Raw genomic sequence first — 21,474 nt, forward strand, 5'->3', positions numbered from 1 at the left:
GAGAAACCAACACCACGAAGGCAATCACGCATGGTGGAAATTAGAAAGTATTACGCAGACCTCACTTTCTGAAATTCTAAAGTAAAACAAGAGGTTAAATGTGGGAACAAATTTTGAGCTCACTTCTGTGTTATTTCATTGAGGATTCCGTATTTGTGCCTGTGCTGCTCTTTGGGGGCATTAGGATTTCCTTCATCAAGCCTACTGTTTGCTTTGTTTATGGTATGCAACTTCTAACACAATCGTAGTTTCCTGGTTTTCTTAAAAAATGAGAAAATAAAAGAAAAAGTAAAAATGAAAAGAAAGGGGAAAAAAGGGAAAGGCAAAGGGAAATGCAAAGAAAAAAGGATGAAAAAAAGGACAAGAAAAAATAAAAATTAAAAATGAAAAAAGAAAAAAGAAAAAAGAAAAAAGAAAAAAAAAGAAAAAAGAAAAAAGAAAAAAGAAAAAAAAAAGAAATGTTGAAAAATAACTTGGAGTGAAAATGTGAGATGAAGCCAGGCAAGGAAAGGAAAAAAAGAACAAAAGATAATAAAATGAAGGGGTGAAAAAAGGAAAAAGGTAAAGCAGTTGTAACTTTTCTTCTCAGGGTTTTGACGGTGCTCAGACTTGTGAAATGTATCAACAGCCTAACTGTTGACCTATTACAACTGCTTGAAGACCTCAGCCAAAAATTCTGATACTGATACGGCAACATATAATCTGTTCAATCTAAAAATAAAGACTGATACTTAGAAAATATTGCAAGATTAATTTATTTACAAATATTTCAGCCAGTTATATTTTAGAGAAACTTTTCTTCTGAAGACTGAATAAGAATAAAAACATAATTCGGAAATTTTAGACACATTGATCAGAAATTTTAGACACACTGATGCTTTGCTTGTTCCTTGGAGGTATTTTTAGTGTTGGCTTTTCCTTTTCTGGAAGCTTCTAATGTAACAATACCTTACACCACAGTGCTGATACAGGGATCAGTGATTCATTAGAAGCTAATCCATGAGACATTAGGTTTACAAGTGTCACAGACACATTAGATTTGAGAACAAGGAGGGACACAGTGGTGAAAGGATTGTCAGATATACAGAGAATATCCCCATGAGTGGATACTACCATTAGTTTTGCAAGAAAGCATTAGTTCTGAAAATTAATTTCATATGTGTAATTACTGGAAACAGCTGTTTAAGAAGTGGTATTATAGCAAGTTAGACTGAAATCAGTCAAAAGACGTTTTATTTATTTTTTGCCATTTGAGGTTTAAGCAGCACTCCGTATACTTAGAAATCCCTACATCTGTAAAAAACCCACAAATATCACATGTATCTAATCGGTCTAATGATTCTAATCAGTCAAATAACTCAGCTATCTTCACTTGCACGCAATGTACATAGAGCTCTTTAGACAAACTCAGGGCTACTTCCTTCACTATGAATGCCAGTCAGATATCTACAGGGTTTGATATAATCTTTAGAGAAAGAGAAAATGGCAGAAACTGCTTTACTTTTCCTCCATGGATAGTCGGTAAAGATTCTCGCCCAAGAACTCGAGCCTCTCCCTTTGTTCCAGGTCCTGGTACAAGCCCTTGGGCACCTTGCTCAGGCCGTAGACCAGGCCGAACAGGCAGCCCGCGATGGAGCCCGTCGCCGCGCTCTCCCCTGCAGGTTCAAACACAATTGCAGTGCTCTCTTAGTGTCACCTTCACACACAGCCAAAAACTGCCCTGCCTGGAGGAGGGAGCATTCCACACCGATGGAGGGAGCGTTCCACATGTATTCCAGCTTATGGAGCGAAGTGGGGGCGTGTTGGGTCAGTCCTAAAGGCTAAGGATTTCTAAAGCAAGAGAGTGGTGCCAAGGCAAGCACATGGAGGTGCCACTGTGGAGTGCACTCCTGGGCTGGGAGCTCACTTGCTTTTGGGAAAACCTACCCCAGCACAGCAGCTCTTGCAGGCAGCTAGCCATTGCTTAGAACAAAGGAGGGAATAATAATTCCAGGGCCATCTACTATACAACAAAGGTTCTGGACTGGAGAGTGTCTCTTCCCTCTGCACAGCACAGTGCAGGCTCTAAAACACCCAGCCCTGCTGAGGAGCCCTGGTGCTCTGTGCATGCAGTGCCTGTGGGTTTGTGCCTGCCAGGTCTGCAGTGGGGACTGTGAGCTCTCACCACTGTGCTGGGGCAGGTACCCCAGCACAGTGGCCCAGAGTGGCCCCAGGTGGCCCAGACCCTCTGCAAAGAGCCCACCCCACACAGGGAGGGAGTGGGTGATCCGGGGCTGGTCCTGCCCTCAGTTATGCTGGCCCTCCCAAAAGCCCAGCACAATGCTTCTGCTAGTGAGAAAGCTCCCTCTCACAAAGCTGTGGAAGTACTTAACTGTGTGCCTCCAAGTGCTGGATTTTATTTGGCTGGCACTTGTTTGGATGCTGTATTATTTTCCTCCCTTTTTTGCAGCTAAAAGGTTGCTTTGCCAAAAGTGCTTGTGTGCTGTCAGGATCTGTCAGCCCTTTAGAAAGCTGTACTGGACTTAGACCTCAGGTATCTCTGGTGGAACCATGAGATGTAGATGGAGCAGCATTTGAAAAGTGGGGTAAATGCTTGCGTGGCAGCTGCTGCCAGAAGAATGGGGTTTAGAGGCTAAAAGCAGAGGTGACAATGTTACAGACAACATGGCAGATAGCTGACAGCCAGGGGGGCTCTATCCCGGCCCTGGCGAGGGAGCAGGGGTGCGAGGCACAGGGACCCTCACCTCCGTGGAACATGGAGCGGTTGCAGAGCTCCGTCCAGTCCCCCCCACAGCCCATGAGGGCGTCGTACGCGATCATGGGGGCGTCGTGGCCTCGTCGTCCCCCCCGTCCTTCGGAGCTCCAGCGCCGGTAGGTCTGCGGAGACACAGCTCTGTCAGGGCGGGGCACTGGAGCTGCGGGCCTGGGGCACGGCCGCCTCAGGCAGGCGTCTGCCCTGCCCGGCGGGAATGGCTCCTTGGGCTGGGAAAGGGCAGCAGGCGTGCGACGAGCCACAGCAGCAGCTCCAGCAGTGCTGGTGGTGCCTGAGGTGCCGGTAGAAGCCTGCACTCCAGCTTAATGCACCAGGCCAAGAGGCTTGCTTAGGCAAGCCAGAAATGCCAAAAAGTAGATCAAGACAGATCTCAAGTTCACATCCTAGAAATTCCTTATCATATAAAAAATTGCGGTTGGTAAGGACATACTTTGTCAGTCCTCTTACTGCCTCTGGGAATATTCTCAGCTCCTCTTGTCACATGTTTGCAAATGTTTCAATTAGTCAAATTTTCATGGGAGGGTGAAAATGTTCTGATCCAGTAATTTCTTTAGGGCCTTAGTTTCAGACTATGTAATTCAAGCCCCTTTCTCTGTCTTTTTCTTGCCAAGCCTTTTCTCTCCTCTTCTAAAAGCGGTTGTTGAACAAAAGGGAAAATAATTTGCAAATGTAAGAAACAGTTCTTCACCAGGAGAAGAAGGCAGAAGAAAGAACTCCAAACCCAGTCTGGAGATTTGCAAAGGAAAACTGGATTTTCTCTAGAGGAGATACCTCCAGCCCCAAATCCCCAATTTCTCTCAACACTAATAAATTTATAGTTAAAAAATATCATCCTATTAAGGTAGCTTTATTTCCTGAAGTTTAACTCACATCATGGCAAGCTGGATGTTGCTGGTGGCTGGCTCTTGGCTTCTGCATCATGTATGAAGGGTTGGCCTTTCTCTCTATTCACTTTCACCTGAGCTATTTCATACTTGGTTGAGATTTATCTACACATACATCAAACATGTCAGAGTCGGACTGCAGCTTCACTCTATGCTTTCTTTCTTTTGTTTTTTTTACAGTTTAGAGAGATTATTTATGCCTTTATGCCATCCTCTGCCCCATGCAAATTTCCAGCCCTATTGCTGCGGTTTGGATGCTGGTGGAGCAGCACAGACAGACTTTCAATGCTACCAAAGGCAGGAGGGCTCAGCAAGGAGGGGCTATTCTGGGTGTGCAGCCAGGCTGCTCAAGTGTCACCCCAGTTATTCCTTTTCATCCCTGATGCTCTGCACACGTCCGATGTCATCTCGCCTTGCTGAAACAGCTTTACATTGCAGATAGCTGTCCTGGGACTGACCCTGGCAGGACTTAACTGCCCCAAGGCAGCACTTCACAAACTCCTTCCTTCTTTCAGCTCCAGTGCCCTTGTGCAGTTCTGTGCTGTGCTGTGGCACCAGCCCAGCTTCCCTTGGGTGGGCCAGCAAGCACCTAGGACTTGGATGGGGTGTTAGCATGCACTCTCCTGCTGAAGGCACTGAGCTGCTGCCAAGCCCTGGAGGTAATCCACATCTCCCCTCCTTGCTGCCAAGCCCTGCCACCAGTAATTACAGTGGCCTCTGATTTACCCACCCTTCAGGAGCTGATCCCCTGCTGGCTAGCACTCCTTTTCCAGTGTTTTTTTCCCCCCTTCTTTTCTGGGTTCTCACTGCTGGTTTAAGCAACTCCATCTTAAGGAAGCAAGGTCCTTATAGTCTAATTGTCCTGGGTGACTTTGGTTTTGTTCCTCCCTCATTTTGTAGCACATTGTGTCCATCACAGGAAAGTGAGCCAGGCAAGTATTTTGTTTGCAGAACCGAGGTTGATCCCATTTGTTGAGCAATGTCTGCCCATTCACTGTGTATCTAACATCTTCCAAAGGCACATCACTGAAAAATTATACATGCCACTTATAGAGAATGTGGCCTTTGCTGCTAAGCATTTCAGGGTGTGATTTCCTTTTGGGAGGGAAATTGCTTTTGAAACATGCTTGGATCAATCCGAGCCACCTTTGAGGGCTTCACTTTCACCTACAGCTGGCAGGAAGGTGCACCTGGTCAAGCAGGAACCCGCATGTGGTGACCTGTGGGCAAGGGCTGTGCCAGAAACTGGTGCTCTCTTAACTGCGTGTGGAAGGGCAACTGGCTGTATTCCCAAACACCAGGGGACAGCTAGTCTGGAGGGAAGGCAAAGGGAGGGCACTCCTGGGAAAAAGGCAGGCAGAACAGTTACCTTCTCCTCATCTCTTCTTTCCATACCTATTAGCACACTAATAAAGTGTCTTGACTTCTGCCAGGCTATGATCTCTGCCTGATGGGGGAGTTTGAGGGTCAAGCACCATTTTTCCTTTCTTGTTCATCAAAATACATAGCTCAGTAGGCCAAAATAGTTGGGCTAGGGTAATGAAGGTAAATTTTGCTTCTGCATTAGAAATTCATACAGTTCCCTCTTGACATAATCATGGGAAATTACTGTTTGGTTTAGTCTCTTCTAAAGCTTTGCAGAGACTCCAATAGTACTGGAAGAAATATAAAACTAGTAGCAAATTCATGGCACTGAATTGGTAAAATAAACCTGGAAGGGAATATTCTTTATATTTAGAGTGAGCAATTTCTTATTATCCACAGTCAATTGGACTTTCACTGCACAGATAATCACCTAAAAATACATGAAGTGACTTGTAAGCATAGAACTATACTTACATAATCTGGAAAAAAGGGATTGATTTATAGCAAAAGGTGTCAAGAACCACATACTTATTTCTTAGCCGCTAAGTGGAGAGCTTTGGGGGGTGCCAGCCCATATCAGATAGCTGTAAACAGCAGGGTTCTAAGAAGACACATTATTTCTCTCAAGTTAAGAAGATATAACCAGCAAAGAAAAGATCATGTACATTATAAAATAGTATCTCATGGAATGTGGTGAAACACCATCTCTCAAGACATTTAAAACTAGCTTGGCACAGCCCAGGTTGGCAGCAAATCAATCACTTGGGATGTCTGTCTTCTGCTCAAAGGACCAAAAAAACCATAGACTGGTTTGGATTGGAAGAGACCTTTAGAGACCACTGAGTTCTACTTCCCTGCCATGAGCAGGGACACCCTCCACTAACCATGACCAAATCCAAACTCTAATACCTGAGGGTATTTTTGTCAGACTCTGGCCACAGCTCCATTAGGCTTTAATAAGAGCCCCAGGCAGCACATTTGCCTTTTCTACCCTCAGATAGCATTGGCCCATATTTTGTACTTGCTCAGGGTACCATTAAGCCTGCCTCTCTACACTGTTTTCTCCCAGTGCAGCAAACCCAGGACTGGTGGTAACTGCTTTTTTTAAAGCTAAGATGTACTGGAGTCGAGGATGAGAGTTGTTTTTTCTTTCTTAAAATGAAAAAAAAAAAATCCTGACTACAGTGGCACTGTCATCAGTTGAAAAATAGTGGTCTCTTTGAAAATACCTCTCTTGGTTCAGAGCCATCCCAAGAACTTTTGGAAATTGCAGTTACCTTTTCTCTCTCCTCTGCATCATAGTTGGCTGGAAAGACAGGTTGATTCTGATTTTCCTCATTGATTTCTCTCTCCTCCAAATAAAACTGCCACTTGGCTTCAAAGTAAAACCAATGCTCTTGATATTCTGAAGGCAAAAGAAATTAATGATGTAGTATTTCATTTCAAGAACATTTTCAGTTCACTATAACATATTTTCAGGATAAGGACTGACATGAAACCCCACGTATTTTACAGTAATATACTTCATATATACTAAGTATGAATGGAGTGGGACTTCTAATTGAAAACAGAGGATGCAATGAAGAAAATACTTTCAGAATTTGGTGTTATTTTAATGTAATTTAATATATATCAAGATGAAATTTTACAAGAATTTATGGAAGAGCACTCCAAGGAAAAGATAAGAGTAAAAAAAAAGAAAAGAAAAGAAAAGAAAAGAAAAGAAAAGAAAAGAAAATAATCAATTCAGTTTTTTATTCCTTTACTACGATTAAAGAATATCTAAAAATGCTTCCAAATCCTAAATACAATTTGCTGCCTACCTCAGTTATCAATTTTAATTGCATAAATTCTCCAGTATTTCTCTTGTATTTTTGTTGCATATATTGTGTGATCATTCAGAAAAAAACAGATAGGAAAGTCCAAAATTTTCATTTGCACATATTTAATCCATATCAAATGTAGCAAAGGGGTAAATAACACACACATCTGCTACCTGTGCCCATAGAAATAAGCCTTTTTTAATTGCAATATGTCTGTCTGCTTTTTTCCTGTCACTTTGGGAAGTGATCTCTAATCATGCGTAGTGTTCCCCATGTAAATAAACTTATTAAATTTAGTTCATTTTCAAGCCAATGCTCTGGTTCACCCTTTTTATAAAGGCTTAAAAAGGCACCTGAGTCAGCCACACTGGACTGTTAAGCACATACACAGGCACCTGCCTGCAGAACTGAGACTTGAGGGAAACCCTGCCTGGCAAGCTGAGGGGGGTCAGGAGTTAGAGAACAGTGGGGTGGCCTGGATGGCTAAGTATGCCAAGGCTAACTAGCAATTTGGGATGGGGCTGTGGGTGTAAAATAAAATTTAACATTCCCACTTTTTCCCTGTGTCTCTCCTGCTTGGCTGCTCAGTGGTGGGTGCTGCAAGGGCTGAGAAGCGCACACAAAGCACAACCAAACCCTTCACCTGAAGGATCGAATATAATTTTTCTTCTTTTCCTAAAATGCCACAGTGGTGACTCTCTTTGGCAATTAAGATCTTTAAGGAGCTTTTTCGTAAAAATCCAAGCTGCTTTGGAGGACCTGATACTTTCACAGAGTTGTCAGCTGCCAGTGCCCCAGCGCCAGACAGTGATGAGCTTACAACGACGTGCCCAAGACGCCTGGAAATGTCCAGCTGCCCTTTTTCTGAGTCTATCACCCAGCTTGGCCTCATTCCATTCACCAGAACCCTAAAAAGGGGAGGTTTACAAAAAACAGAGTGAAAGGGCATTTACAGCCATCAGGCCAAGGAGAGCATCTAGGTGTATGTATAGCACCTAGAGGAAAACAAATGTAAGCAAAGCAAATGTAAACTATCAACACCCACTACAGCAGCTGGTTATGACAGGTTTTACGAATGTGAGTGACCTGACCTGTCTCTTTCTTTTTTGTTGGCTTTTTCTTTGTTTGTTTGTTTGTGGGGGCTTTTCCCCTAATTCCCTCATGACAATAAACCATAAATGCCTCAGAACTGAGTGTTTTCTATGTAGCACCATAACAAGCAAGGTGCTTGTTCCACAGTTTCAGAAAGAGAGGGATCAAGCAGGTGAAGGACATTTTTGTTGTGTGGATCTGTAGTGTGGTCAGAATCCCATGGCACTAAGCCTAGCAAGGCTCTGCAGCATCCCTTGAGCCCAGCCGAGGTGATGGTCACATTCAGGTCCATGGAACCATCTGGCCAGTAATTGCCATGGATATCAGAGAGGATATCAGAGAGGGGTGTAGAGTCGAACTCTCTGTGACATGGATAACAAACTCTCTGTTATCCATGGGGGATAATATAGCTAAAATAGGATTTTCTAAAACTGGAGGACTCTGTTTGGCAGGATTTCTTTGCAGAACATCTCAGCAGCCAAGGAGCTTAACTTTAATGCAGGACACTTTTCCCATTACCAAAATAGGATGAAGCTCAACAATACGGGCAGTGGCTGGAGGGCATGCCTCAGGAGCCCAGCGCACATACCTCCACACGAGGGGTCCTGCTCCAGTGGAGTGACAGGGACCTGCTGCAAAGCCACTCAGAGAGAAGCTTGATCACATTAATCCTGCACCTGCTCCTCTTGGGTCTCTGCTAAAAAAATCCTGGTGTGCAATGAGGCACAGATAAAAATGCAGGGTCTTTCAGAAAGCCTTCCTGGGGCTCCTTTCAGGTTTTGAAGCAGCAGCTTTTCTTCAGGGGTAAATTTTAATTTCTGAGTGCTCTTGAGTAAAGATTTCTGTAGAATTCAGTCTTTCTCAACAGCTGTCCCTTAATCTCTTACCTTGATGTTTCCATGTAATGATACTTGTCTGTCCACAGCAGGTCTCACCATTACAAGCATTGCTTCCTGGCAAGGGGGGGACTAAAGTACCTCTGCCCCAAAGACCACATGCATAGCAATAAAAAAGTGGTAGTTTCAAGTTCCAGAGCTGGGTGACACTTAATTGTTTAAAACAAGGATACAACAGGTTGTATCTTAAATATTTGTTCAGAAAACGAGACAACAACAAGACAAATCTGAATTGCTGTCAAAAGCTAACTTTTGGTCAGGAGGCACCTGCAGGTGACATTTTCCTGGCAGGATGAGGAGTGTCAGTGGTTTTCCTTAAGGAAGATGTTGAACTGCACTAATTGATGGAAGGCAGCTGAATAATTAATCTCAACAGTCAGTTTGCCTAATGACCTGCTAAATATAATTTCCTTCCTCCCCCCTGCCCAGCAATCTCTGAAGATTCCCTAAAAGTAAAACTGTGCAGTAGGGCATGGTCATTGCTATTTTGCTTTGCATTTTTGCCACCAATACACCAGGCAACTAACTGGTGGTAGAGGTAGGGGGCACCACCTGTGAAGAGCTTACTTCTCTGAGCAGAGAAAGCAGGAGGACAACCTCTGGAGAGAGGAGAGGAGGGAAAACAGCAAGATGTAAAGACTAGGGAGTGACATTTCTTCAGTGCCTTTCCAGCTAAAGATAGCTTTAAGAAAATAAACATTTGATCCAGACTCGGTACCTGCCATGTGACGAATGGTCTTCTTACAGTATTCTTCAGCCATGGGCACAACCTTCATCATCTCTCTGCCCCACTGTGCAAGGGGTTTCCCTTGTATTGCATATGCCACAAAGAGAGCTGTGCAAAGGGACCCTAGGAAACCTGGAATTCACAAATAATGAGGATTACCAGTGTGCATCTGGGCTGGTACCATCCTTTTTGTCCTTGTTTTTCCTCATAAAATCACCAGTGGAATGCCTTGTGGCTGTCAGGTAGATTAACAAATGTACACAGCCCATCCCTGCCTGTTTGCAGCCTGACTTGTGGCATGTCGAGATTATTGGCTAATGAGTGCTGCCTGTTGGTTTGCGACTTATCTTACATGGAAGGGAGCTTCTGTTCTCAGTGGTGTAATGTGATAGAAATTGAGGTAGGGGTCAAAAATAAACATCATCTACCAATAGGATACTGAAAATCTTCTAATTGAAGTCACATGAAATAATTGACTTGTACAAAGTGATTCAATTACAGGCTATATCAGCTTGTTTACAGCATCATCCAGCCCAAGAATGGTGGTTGCTAGAGCTAACACTATTTCTGGCTCATTTGACTCTAAGGGAACAAACCCATGTCCCCTTAGAAGAAGAAATTTTCCAAGAAAGATATGCTGGTCTTCTACTTTGGTTAAAATATTTCAACATTTTAAATATTACAAATATTATAACTGTTGATAGGCACTCAGCACTTCCATGACACCAGAAACAGTCGGCTCATTTCTTGTATTTGCTTGTCCTCTTGGCATTCTGGTAAGGGCAAAAAACCAACCTGGCGCAGTGTGCAAAAGAAGCTTAAGAAAAGCAGTCAGTCATCTAAATAAATCCTAGCTGAGAAAAGTACTGATGCAGATGCTTCTCTCAGTGCCTGGGTCCAAAAGCGTTCACTCATGCATAGAGGTAATCATGAATTTTGTGTGTTTTGCTGAAGGTAAACAAAATTATCTTAGGAGGTGACAAGCCTAGATGAGGTGATCACTATTTCCCTCTGCCACAAGATCTGCAATACTGGGTCAGGCTCAAGGCACATCCAGCTTGAGTCCCATAGATGTTCTCATAAAGAATAACAGCCCGGGTGGACCCAGCCCAAAGGGTCTCGCTCTGACAGACAGCATCTAGCCCAGATGCCACAAAGGTCCTTGAGGGCCACACATACTGTGAAGGTGACAGCAGAGGGTTTAGAGTGTGAATCAAAGGGCAAGCAGGGGGCAGTGTGACAGCTCACTCAGAGGGTGGCAGAGGCTGGGGTGTGCCCTGAAGGTTTCCAGGGGCTGGCAGTCTCCTCCTGCCCACTGCCCAGGCTGCCCACCCCCTGTTGCTGTCACCCTGCTGCTCCTGCTCACACAGCCTGCTGCTCCTCACTGGGGAAGAAAGCACACCCGGCCAAGGTGTCTGCCTCTGCAGGACAGAGGGAACCCCAGAGTGAAGTGGTTTGGCTTCTCCATTCCCCAGAGCAACCAGACTAGTTTTAGAGGCCCTTCTAATTACGCAGCTTGTTTGATTTTGACAAGACAGCCTCTTTGTCTGGTCTCCACTGAACCCAGGGATACCTGTGGACTTTGCAGCTGCCTGTAGCAGCAAGGTCTGAGGCTTCACTGTGCACAACATGGCCAAGTATTTCTTTTGTCTTCACGTTTCAGTCCCAACTGACACACTGGTTGGGTTTTCCGAATCTGAGTTATGAGGATCATAACTGGCATTTCCCTGACACATTTCAGGATGGCAGTGAGGTGCAAGTGGCCCTTCCACCCCTCTCCTTCCTGCCTTCCTGCTGTACTACTAGTTTCTTTTCCCAGCTGAAAACACTTTCTGGATGTAATTTCTCATTGTATGGAAGGTGTCTAACAACTTGGATCCTCCTTGCTGCCATCTTCTGGGTCTCATAAGCCCTTTCTGACATGATGGACACAGACTACAAGCAGTCTTATGGCTGCTAATGTGCCATGGACTTCACATGCCAGCCTAATTTTCTGCTTAGTTTTGAATGCTTTTCCCTAATTTTATAGCTTTTCTGATGGCTTTTCTGACTGCTTCATAGCACTGTACTGAACATGTCACCATTCATAATGGTTTTATTTATAGCTGTTTAAAACAGACAGAATGAATACATGTTTACATAGCATAAAATTATCAAAATGACGGACCTGAATATTAAAAACAACATTAAATCTGCTTATTTAGGTTTTGTTTAGAAAATGTTTCAGATTGTATCCTAAAATATGTGGAGTTAGGTTTTTTACTACCTCTACCTACAGTGATTGGATATGACAAAACCTGCCAAGAGAAAAATGTTGTTATCCCCTGAACCAAAAATTTGCATGATAACAATGAGTCATCTAGATATACATGAATCCTAAAAGTTGATCAGGGCAACTAACATGAATATGCTTTGGTCAAGGCAGGTTATGTTTGCATATTGGGATTTTAGGAGAGAAAAGAACTGTGCTTGAGGATGCTGTCAGTATAGTATACAAGCAAATACATAAGCCTACATAAGTAATATACATACATGTATGTGTCAGCCAAGCAAAGTTCAAACTGTGGCCTTGAAGCCTGCAAAGCAGAGGTGGGTTAACCAGGGGAGTTCACAGGAGCCACGTTAGTCCCTGCAGAAGAGCAAAGCTGCCTTAGGGGATGTCAGAGCGCAGGCATTACCTGTGGGATGGTTGTGAGTCATTCGTCCACACTCAATGCTCACTTCAATGAGTGACTCCAGCCTTTCTGGCTTCCAGTATCGCATCCCTAAGCACATGGCTTTTGTGGAGGCTCCAAATCCAGAACCTAAAGCAAAAGGGTAACACCATGCACTTAAAAGGAGACTGATCTCACATGAATAAAATTATAAAATTGATAAAATGTGAGACAAGCACACTTCATTAATTCAGCTCATGTGTGGGAAGAGAGCTCCTCAGGGAATGGGAAATTACCATGCAAAATGAGGTACAAGTTTTGAAAGTTTCTTGTGAGGAATTTTGGTCCTACATAGTCATTCTGGTTTTACAGGTATATTCCAGTATAATCAAGTGCTGTGAAGACCACAGTGGGCTCAGGAAGCCGTCTGCTCTCTTGTTCACAGGACTTGTTTGATCCAAACTCTCATCCCATCTTCACTCATTTTTGGCTGACACTGCTGTTTTGCTTGCTCTGGGTACCCACACCAGAAACAGAACTTTGAGAAACAGATACATTTCCACACACCCTTATGTTATAGTTGTAAGCACACAGTTAAAACACTTTATATGAGCTTCACAGTTCACATTTTAATGCATGTTTCATCCTAGAGAGCCTCACCAGTTTCTGCTACGTACAAAAATAATGTGTCCAAAAGAAACTAAAGGCTACTGAGCCGAATCCTATAATGTTAGGCAATGTCAGAACTGAAGTTTCCCATGTAACCTGAAATTAGTGCTTCTTGTGCTACAGCCTACACTTACCAAGCTTAGTCTTGGGAATCTCCACCCCCCTGTGTAGCACAGAATTTGTTTATTGAAGAGCTCATTCAGAATTTCTTTTGATACTTAGCACTGAATGTGTGATCCCAGGTGTTCCACTTTTAAACACTTCATTGAATGGAGTTAAACTTACTAATGAGTTTCTTTGCAATACTTATCACAGTAATTTTAGGATCCCAGAGAAGTTTTAATGAGCTTATCTTCACCAGGCACCAGTGAGGTGATTATCTCCTCTTTGCAGCTGGTGAGACAATGCCCAAAAAAGCATTAACTCATTGCAGACAACCACCCTGAGAAGGATAGGCTTCTATTTTTCAAACTACTTGGCATTTTTCAGCGCTGTCTCTGCTCAATCACACTTCCCAGTGACCTTGGGAATAGCTGAGAGCAATCAGCATTTCTCTTCTAGGTTCCTGGAAGATAAGGGACATATTTATGCCACCTAATTTTAGCTTATGTGAACCTGCATTAGGAGCCCAATCTCCTTGTCTTTCCCAGGCAGGCAGCATGGGGAAAGGCAGCATGTCCATTTGTGTGTATGATGGCATAGCAGGAGCAACTTGGGGGCCAGAGTGATTGAAGCAGCAGATGCCAAGGAGCTGGGTCACAGCTTTCAGTCACTTATCTGGAGAAGGGCCCTCAGCTGCTCCACTGGGCTTTGTCTGCTGTGACAGCAAAGCACCGGGGGCTCTTTTGGAACACCTCTTACCATCAAGTCTCATGCCAGCTTGAGCAAGTGGCTCCAGCTCCAACGTCCTAAGATTATGAGTGTGATTCAAGTGGAGTAGTGGGAGTGGCAGTGAGATCTACTTCAAATCAAACTGAAGCCTGAGCCAAACTAACATAAACCACCTACTGCATCTCCAGGTGCAATATCTGAATTTCCCTCTTAGGAAAAGAGTTCTTCCTTTCCCCTAGAGCAGCTATCCAAGAGCAGATAAAACTGTCTGCCTAGCCCACAGATCACACAGAAACCACAAGGAAGAGTCAGGAAGGAAATCCAGTCTTCCAGGGCACCACTCAACTGGGAGAAATATCTCCTGCTTGCAAGACCAAATTCTTCATTAAATCATCTGCTGCCATAGAGTAGCAGATGAAAGTCTTCCCTGTGCAGACCTGGTTTCTCCAAAGGACACAGTCCATGCTGGTTATCCAAGAGGGGAGGCTCTTGCACTACCCAAAGCTACTAATTAAATAACTCTCAGTATATCTGAAGTGGAAGATGTACTACAGTAATCTGACTGCTGGTCTGGAGGAGCTTGTCTTTCTCACTTCATTGCTTTCCTACAGTCTGGGAACTTCCATCAAAACCTTCTGCAGAATTAAACGAGTGAACTCAGTAACAACAAATTCCATCACATGGAGTAGCACTAAACCCAGACAGAGCTTCAGGGAGTAAACTCCCATGTCTCACATCTACCATTTGAACTAAGGACACAAGGAACAGTCAGACTAGTCTGAGCAACAGGGGTGACACATGTGACAACATAAGGACTGTCCTCCATGTTCAGACCAAAGGTCAAGCCAAAACATCATGTCTGACAATGAAGAGGATACTCAAGAAAGGGTAAAAGAGAAGTACAATGACATTATCCCTTTGTACTAACTAAGCTGCTGACAATTTGTCTCTCTGATCCAGGAGGCAGCTGGCTATTCATCTTACTGCTTAAAAACCCTTGAAGGATTTCCCCTCAATGAATTTGCCCAGCTCATTTTCAAACTCACATAAACTGTAGCATCTGCAAATTGGCATCAGAAAATAGTAATGCAGCTTATGTAGGTGTTGTGTGAGGTCCTTTTTCCTGCAGCTCATGACCTCCAAGTTTCATTAGAAATCCCTAGTTGCTGTCCTGCAGGAAACTGAATTTTTGCTCTACCTATCCATGTTTCCCAGTTATTTTCCTTTTAATTTGTGCACTACATTCTTTTTTATTATGTCATACCTCAGTGTGATTTTCTTCACTCTACACCTGTAGAATAACAAAGATTAGGGTAATGGATGCTAAGCCCTGAAGAGGTGTGCCTTTTGTGACTACAGATCATTCTGCACGAAAACTTAGAGCCCAGCACCTTTATCTCCTGTGCATCTGCAGCTTAACCTTCTCTTCAGCTTTCCACTCACTTTCCTCATTTTTCCTCACAGTTTTCCCTCATGCTCCTCTGCCAATAACACCTTCAAAAAGTTGTCAAATGCTTCCAGGAGGGCCTGAAGTTGTTTCCACAGCTGCAAATAAAGGCCTGCTTGGATGCAGCAGTCTCAGCCTGAAATACACATGATACAGGTAGAGCCAGCTATTTGACCCACCATTTGACTGGCCTTTTGCAGTCACTCCAAAAGCAAACATCTGGCTCAGGGGATACTACCTTATTTAAATTTTGGTTCCAGTCCTACAGCATCTATGATTCTCTTCTGAACAATTTGAAGTTTTGGCACTGGGTCAAAACATTTTTACCATGTCTCAGAAACAGCAGACTCACCTGCATCAAAACTTTAAACAAGTGCTTACAGACAAACAGAGGCAAACACTTAATGGAGAGAATTTTAGCCTTGTGCTTATCATGTTGTAAATTGTAAACAAGCTCTTAAAATGGAAGGTGCTAGACAGTCTTGGGCAGGTTTTCTGGTGGTCACAGGAATCTCATCAGCCTCTAACATAACCCAGGTACCTCTGCAATGAGTGTGGCAACGAGCATGACATGAGGTGGCAAAGACACATAGGGCAGTTTGACTTAGGGATTCAGTGTGCTTACTAAACCCACAAGAATATGAGCAGAGAAGCATCCATAAGCAATGTGAAATTACCTAAGATAATCCATGAATGCTGGCACATGAATTATTGCTGGAAGTAAGATGAGATAGAATCCCCATAGTAAATCAGCCTTTTGTTTCCAGCCCATCCAAAACATAGTCTGACTGCTAGGCAGTCAGTGCCTGTGGCATGTTTTTGCTTCAAGAAGAATTTTGTGCAAATTCCATTAAAAGTTAATTATGTCTATAGCACTGTTGGGTCACATAGAAGACAGAACAACTCCACTTCAGGTTCTTCTGCTCTCAGGGTGAAAAAAAGGCTTCCTGAAATGTTCTGAATTTGTGAGACCAGATGAAGAAGGTGGCTTTTAGCTGCCAGATCTCAAGGAAGGAATTAATTTTAGATTCTTCTAGCCCAGAGTATCCCCACAGCAGATAGTCCATGGAAAGCTGGGGAGGAGGAAGGCTGAAAGAAGAGTGGTAGCTCCAACACTGCAGTGGACCAGGCAACAGCCATACTCAACTGCTTGTCGAACAATGTTAAGAGCTACTTGGGGCCAACAGCAGCTCCCACAATTATTTTCCCCAAATTTTATTCACTGTCAGTCACAAAACAGAACTTCCAAAGGGGCACTTTCTCAGATCTGGCTGGCTAATAGCAGGGTGGGAAGAATACACCCTTTTCACTCCCAGCAGCTGTTGTGAGGTGCGGGAGACAAGTGAGAGATGCTTTTTTTGTCAGGGAAAACTGGTTGCAGAGACCCAGAAATAGCCATGGCATTGTGCCACCGGGTCTTTGCCATGGTGTTGCATCAATAGGCAGTTGTGTTGAGGCAGTGTGTTCTGCAGTGGCTGAGTGTCACACAGACACAGCCACCATGGGTGTGAGCTGACACCGTTTTTGGCTGTCTGGGTCCCCCTCCTCTGATAATGGGATGTCTCTACAGACTTTCAGGATGAATTGCATTGTGTGTGTATGGGTGTGCACACAGCTGCATGCACGTTATTTAACTTTAATTAGAAATTTTATTCATTGTAGAAGTAAATGATCATAAAGGGAAAGAAAGTGAGGAACACTCATAGGTAAGCCAGGGCAGGAATATTAGGGACTATCAATAAAACAATCATAGTTGTTAGCAGGGCATCCAAATGGAGAAAAGTCTCTGCTTTCCCTCCAGTGAACGTGTTGGTGCTTAGAGCAATTTACAGGCTTGGCATTTTGTTTCAAATCTGAAAAGATCCAAGTCTACAAATGTTTAAAGGAAAAATGGCAGAAAATATTTCTTAAAATAACCATTAAACTCAAGGACAAAGATCTGGACCCTGAGGCACAGAGCCAAGGACAAAGTCTCTTTAAATAGATGTTGAAGAGGGAGGGGTTTGCTTACAAGAGGACACAGTGCCCTACAGAAGGAATTCTTGGCAGATCTCTTGTCATCCTCAGGCGAGCATGGAAATCTTTCAGGGGTAGTGGCCTTTGATGTCAGGGGGGGAAAGGAAACAATTTCCATATAGCCACAAACACAGACAGCACGCATTATTCCAGCCAGGCCCTCTACAAGGAAAGCAGTACCGTACCCTTTTCATTGAAGGGCGTGTGCCAGGCCAGGAGGTGGTTGTCTGGCTTCAGCTCCCTGCAGCCTTCGATGGTGGCGGGGTCTGGCCGCCTGCCCGAGAGCTTCTCCACAGCATCCACGTAGCGCTTCACCAGCTCCCGGTACAGGTCTTCCAAACACCAGTAATCTGCCCAGAGGAGGGGAGAGGAGGTTGTTGTGTGAAGGCAGAGGAGCAAAAAAACATGCAAGCAAGCTCACTGTGCATTTGAGAAATATTCCTGTTTCCATTTCCATTATACCGAGTCACGTTTCTGGTGCCACTGTCACATTTTTACACAGCATGACAGCAGGCTGGAGGGAGAATGGTCTTGACTCTCAGTTCTCATCTTTCTCTCCTTTTCTTTCCACATTTAATTCCTTCACTGGCATGATGAAGCACTCTGTTAATCAACAGTAGCTGCTGAGAGCCTTTATTTATGCTCTGTGGTGTGAAGTCATTACAGAGGTGATCAACTGTCAGGTGACAGCGTGGCTGCCATGAGGTCTGGGTAAAGCCAACTGTGCCTGGCCCAGCCCCTGCCTTTACAGACGTGAATCCAATTTGAAAATGAAAGCCTTTTTTTTTTTTAAATTACCACACTACAGAATCACTTTAAGAGATATGTATGACTAGATACAAAACCAAATTGTGACTTCCTTTTTTTAATCTGTATGTTATATGTATTTTGTGTAAAATTGTATTTTGTGTAAAAAAAAAAAGTCTTTCATGCAGGGCTCCAAATATCTTATAATATCATGAGGTTTAAAAAAATACTATAAAAATCAGTAAGAGTAGTAAATCCCTACTGCCTGAAGGCGGTTTCCAGCACATAAATTTCTCTCTGTAATAAGTTCACTGACAACATCTGTTTATGGATTATTTCTACAAAGCCCTACAGTCTTGCCTAAGGAGGAACCTTCCCTCTGTTAAACATAGACTGTTCCTGCAGTATTGCTGCTTCTCTTGGCTGATGTTGTCTGTTGCTGCTCTTGAAGAATCCTGCTCTTGACTTGACTCGTGTCAAGGAAAACCTTCCCCTGGCATCTATTCCAGCTGTGTAATCAGTGGGACAGAGGCCAAAGGGATTTATCCACTCATATATTTTCTGCATACTTAGAGAAACCCCATTTAATACTTGCTTAGTTGCACAGGTTGAATGACACAGCCGGGGAAGTTCTTCTGAAAATATATTCATTTTGTCAGAGGTGGTGAATTCTGGAAATCCAAAATTTAACTTAGGAGAAAGTTTGGAGTCCCAGAAGCAAGAGACATTCTGAAGTATCACTTCTGGAGGCAGGCAGAAAAGAAGACGAAGGGTAGAACAAAGATTCCTCTTCTTTCACATGAAATAATACCCTACCAGTTACACTGGCCATCCCACATAGGATCCCTGAAGAAACAAGACACTTTCAAGCTGCCAGCTCTTTCCAGATTTAGGAGTCAGGTATCACAGTTTATCCAGATGGCAGCCAGGAGCAGGGTTTACTGCCTGGCAGCTCCTGTAGAAACCTTGTCCCCAGAGCACAGAGTCCCTGTTCCATGCCTGGAGCAAGCACCATGGTTCCCATGCCTGGAGCAAGTTTGCTGTCTCAGCCATCAATAGGACAGGTTTCTTCCAGACTCCTCTTGGGAGCAGATGTTTTGTCTGTCCTTCATCGTCAGATTAGCCTGTCAGTCAGGGCACAGGGTGGATTTGGGGAGCAGCAGCTCAGTGTGCAGCAGTGCCCAGAGCCCAGGCTGCTTGTGGCCATGGCCCTCCTGGGCTGTTCTCCGTGCAGCTGCCAAAGCACTGGCCAGAATCCCTTCTGCAGGTGAGAACTGCCTTTGTCTCTAACACAAGCCTGCCCCTTGGCTGCTGCCTCAGCCTCAGGCTGGGAGCTCCCCGAGGGCAGTGCCTTGACAATTACAGCAGGATTTCATGGCTTTGAGCTGTGGGCAGTTTGTCCCAGCCTACAAATATCCTGCAACTGCAGGTGAGTGTCTGGGGAATGCTGTGGCCAGCAGGCAGCCAGCCAGCCAGGCAAACAGGATGTGCAGGGAGCAGGGCAGGGAACGACAGAGATATTTGTATTGCTTATTTCCCTGCCTTTTTTTTTTTTTTTTTTTAAATCTGTTTCCACAGCAGTAGGGGCAGGTCCCTAGGCTGGTGGCAGATGCTTTCAGCCTCACAAACATTCACCTTCTCCAGCTTCACTCTGTTGACGAGGGTGATTTGGCACCTAGGCTGGGCCATGAGCAAGCCATGTGGCTTTTTCACATTCTCCATGTCAGGAGGAGACACTGCTATGGGCAGGAGCAGTTCTTGCTTCCCTTGTGGGAAGCAGAAGAAGGACTTGTTTTATCACACTCACCAATGTTGCTCTGAAATGAAGGTTTTTTCTAAAATTCCCTACTCCATCTTGCTGTTTCCTCTCCAGCCCATGAAAGCACCTTTTTAAAATGTTTGTCTGACCAGGTGAAAGAAATGAGGATAGGATAAACACAGTCAATGGAAAAAGTAGTTTAAACTTTTTTCTTCAGAGCAATTTACAGGCTGCTATACTTAAGAAAAGAATTATTGTTTTACTGCTGTTCTAACGGACTTGATTACCCAGAAGTTATGATTTTAGAGGGTTCAATAAGCAAGAAACATATGATACGTATTTAATCATAGCCTATATTCAGAAATATGCTTGTCATCTTTTTTCTTGATAGGCTGACATCTTACTCTTATCTTTAGTGTATTAGCTACCCCTTAAACCATTGGTTAGCTAATAGCCAAGTATGAAGTGCCCGACACACTCTTCAACTGATCTCTACCTACTAAATTTAGAGCAGATTGGAAGCAGGCAGATAAAGGAGTGAAACACTAGCACAAAGGAAACCTCATTGATGTGAAGGATACTCTGCTACATTGGGAGCTTCTGCTGCTGGTAGTTTTCCAGTGTAATGAGTTTTGAGAAAAATCAGGAATGCTTTTACAGAGATTTAAGAAAAACTGAATCATTCTGAAGAGGCAAAATGTTGTTGAGAGGTCACTGTCTTCTGGTGTACTTTCTATGATCTTGCCAGTCTCAGAAAGCTCTAGTTTGATGGGTAAGCTGTCGATACAAACACTTCTCATCTTTAAAAGACTACACCCACCTTAAGAAAAAACAAATCTCTCAGACCATTGTGATTTTAGAAGACATCTTAATAACTCCCACTATTCTCACGGATTATCATTATAAATACAGTGTGTTAGGACACTTTTTGGACTAAAGACATGGAGCTATCCTTATAAAACAAGTAGGTTTTTGCAGATGTAACCCTTTGTTTGAGGGGCAGCAAAGAGGAGATAGCACTAGTGCTTTTAGCCTGAAAGAGGTACTAAGGTAACTCCACTCCAGCCTGGACACAAACATGTGAAAAATGCATTCAGAAGAATTCTTATCTGTTACAGAAGGCTCTCTAGTGGCTATATTATTCCCTGATGTACTCCAGCATACAGATAGTCTACTTGGCAATTATTTTGTTATGCTGGACATGTGATATTTTAGTCTTTAACCAACTGTATATCTCTAGGGGAAATATAGGAAGAGCCCGTCCACACTCCAGAAATCAAGATCCCCCGTTTGTGAGAGGGTCACAGGATTGTGCTCATTAGCCAAACTAATGCACATTCTCATTCACATCAGCAGCATTTCTGACACGCTTTCTCACGATCTCCCCAGCAATCAGGCTTATTCTAAGAAATGCAGCAGCTCCACAGCTCCTCTGCAGACTGTGGTCGCTGTTCCCGCCGTACCTACCTGTGATGACAGCCTCAGCTGTAGCCATGTGCATGAGCGTGTTGTCACTTACTGGCCACTTGTCAGGAGAGAGCACCAGGTTCTCAAGCCCTCCGATTTCCTTCAGCTCCTGCTGGATTTTTGCTCCTAAGGCATTGTTTTCGCGGGAGAAATTGCGATAACCGAGAGCATCCCCTACCCCAGCCAGAACAAGCGCAGCCTTAAATTTATCCATGCCCAAGACACTTTCCACTTTCCTTTTGCCCAAGACAGCCAACGAATCTTGATCTTCCTTTGTTCCTTTGCCTTCAACTCAGCTCCCCCGCCACTTTATATCAGCCATTG

The 21,474-nt window shown here is 43.9% G+C and overlaps 1 protein-coding gene across 1 annotated transcript; it reads right to left on the bottom strand.

Annotated features, from left to right (window-relative positions):
- Positions 1-724: 724 nt before the first annotated feature.
- ADPRHL1 (ADP-ribosylhydrolase like 1) lies at positions 725-21,474 on the bottom strand. The gene is made up of 7 exons (XM_084227199.1): positions 21,151-21,474; positions 17,363-17,527; positions 12,239-12,364; positions 9,552-9,692; positions 6,300-6,427; positions 2,745-2,877; positions 725-1,655 (listed from the first exon to the last, which is right to left on the bottom strand). The coding sequence occupies exons 1-7, from the start codon at positions 21,362-21,364 to the stop codon at positions 1,498-1,500; spliced, it is 1,065 nt and encodes a 354-aa protein (XP_084083325.1). The 5' UTR covers positions 21,365-21,474; the 3' UTR covers positions 725-1,497.

The sequence above is a fragment of the Fringilla coelebs genome (genome assembly GCF_963513975.1).
Source record: "Fringilla coelebs genome assembly, chromosome: 2".
Taxonomy (NCBI): domain Eukaryota; kingdom Metazoa; phylum Chordata; class Aves; order Passeriformes; family Fringillidae; genus Fringilla; species Fringilla coelebs.

Coding starts and splice junctions, on each gene's coding strand:
- ADPRHL1 (XM_084227199.1), bottom strand. CDS start 21,364: ATGGATAAATTTAAGGCTGCGCTTGTTCTGGCTGGGGTAGGGGATGCT. Junction 12,365..17,362: donor CACGCCCTTCAATGAAAAGG/GTACGGTACTGC, acceptor CTTTTGCTTTAG/GTTCTGGATTTGGAGCCTCC. Junction 9,693..12,238: donor GACTCACAACCATCCCACAG/GTAATGCCTGCG, acceptor TGTGAATTCCAG/GTTTCCTAGGGTCCCTTTGC.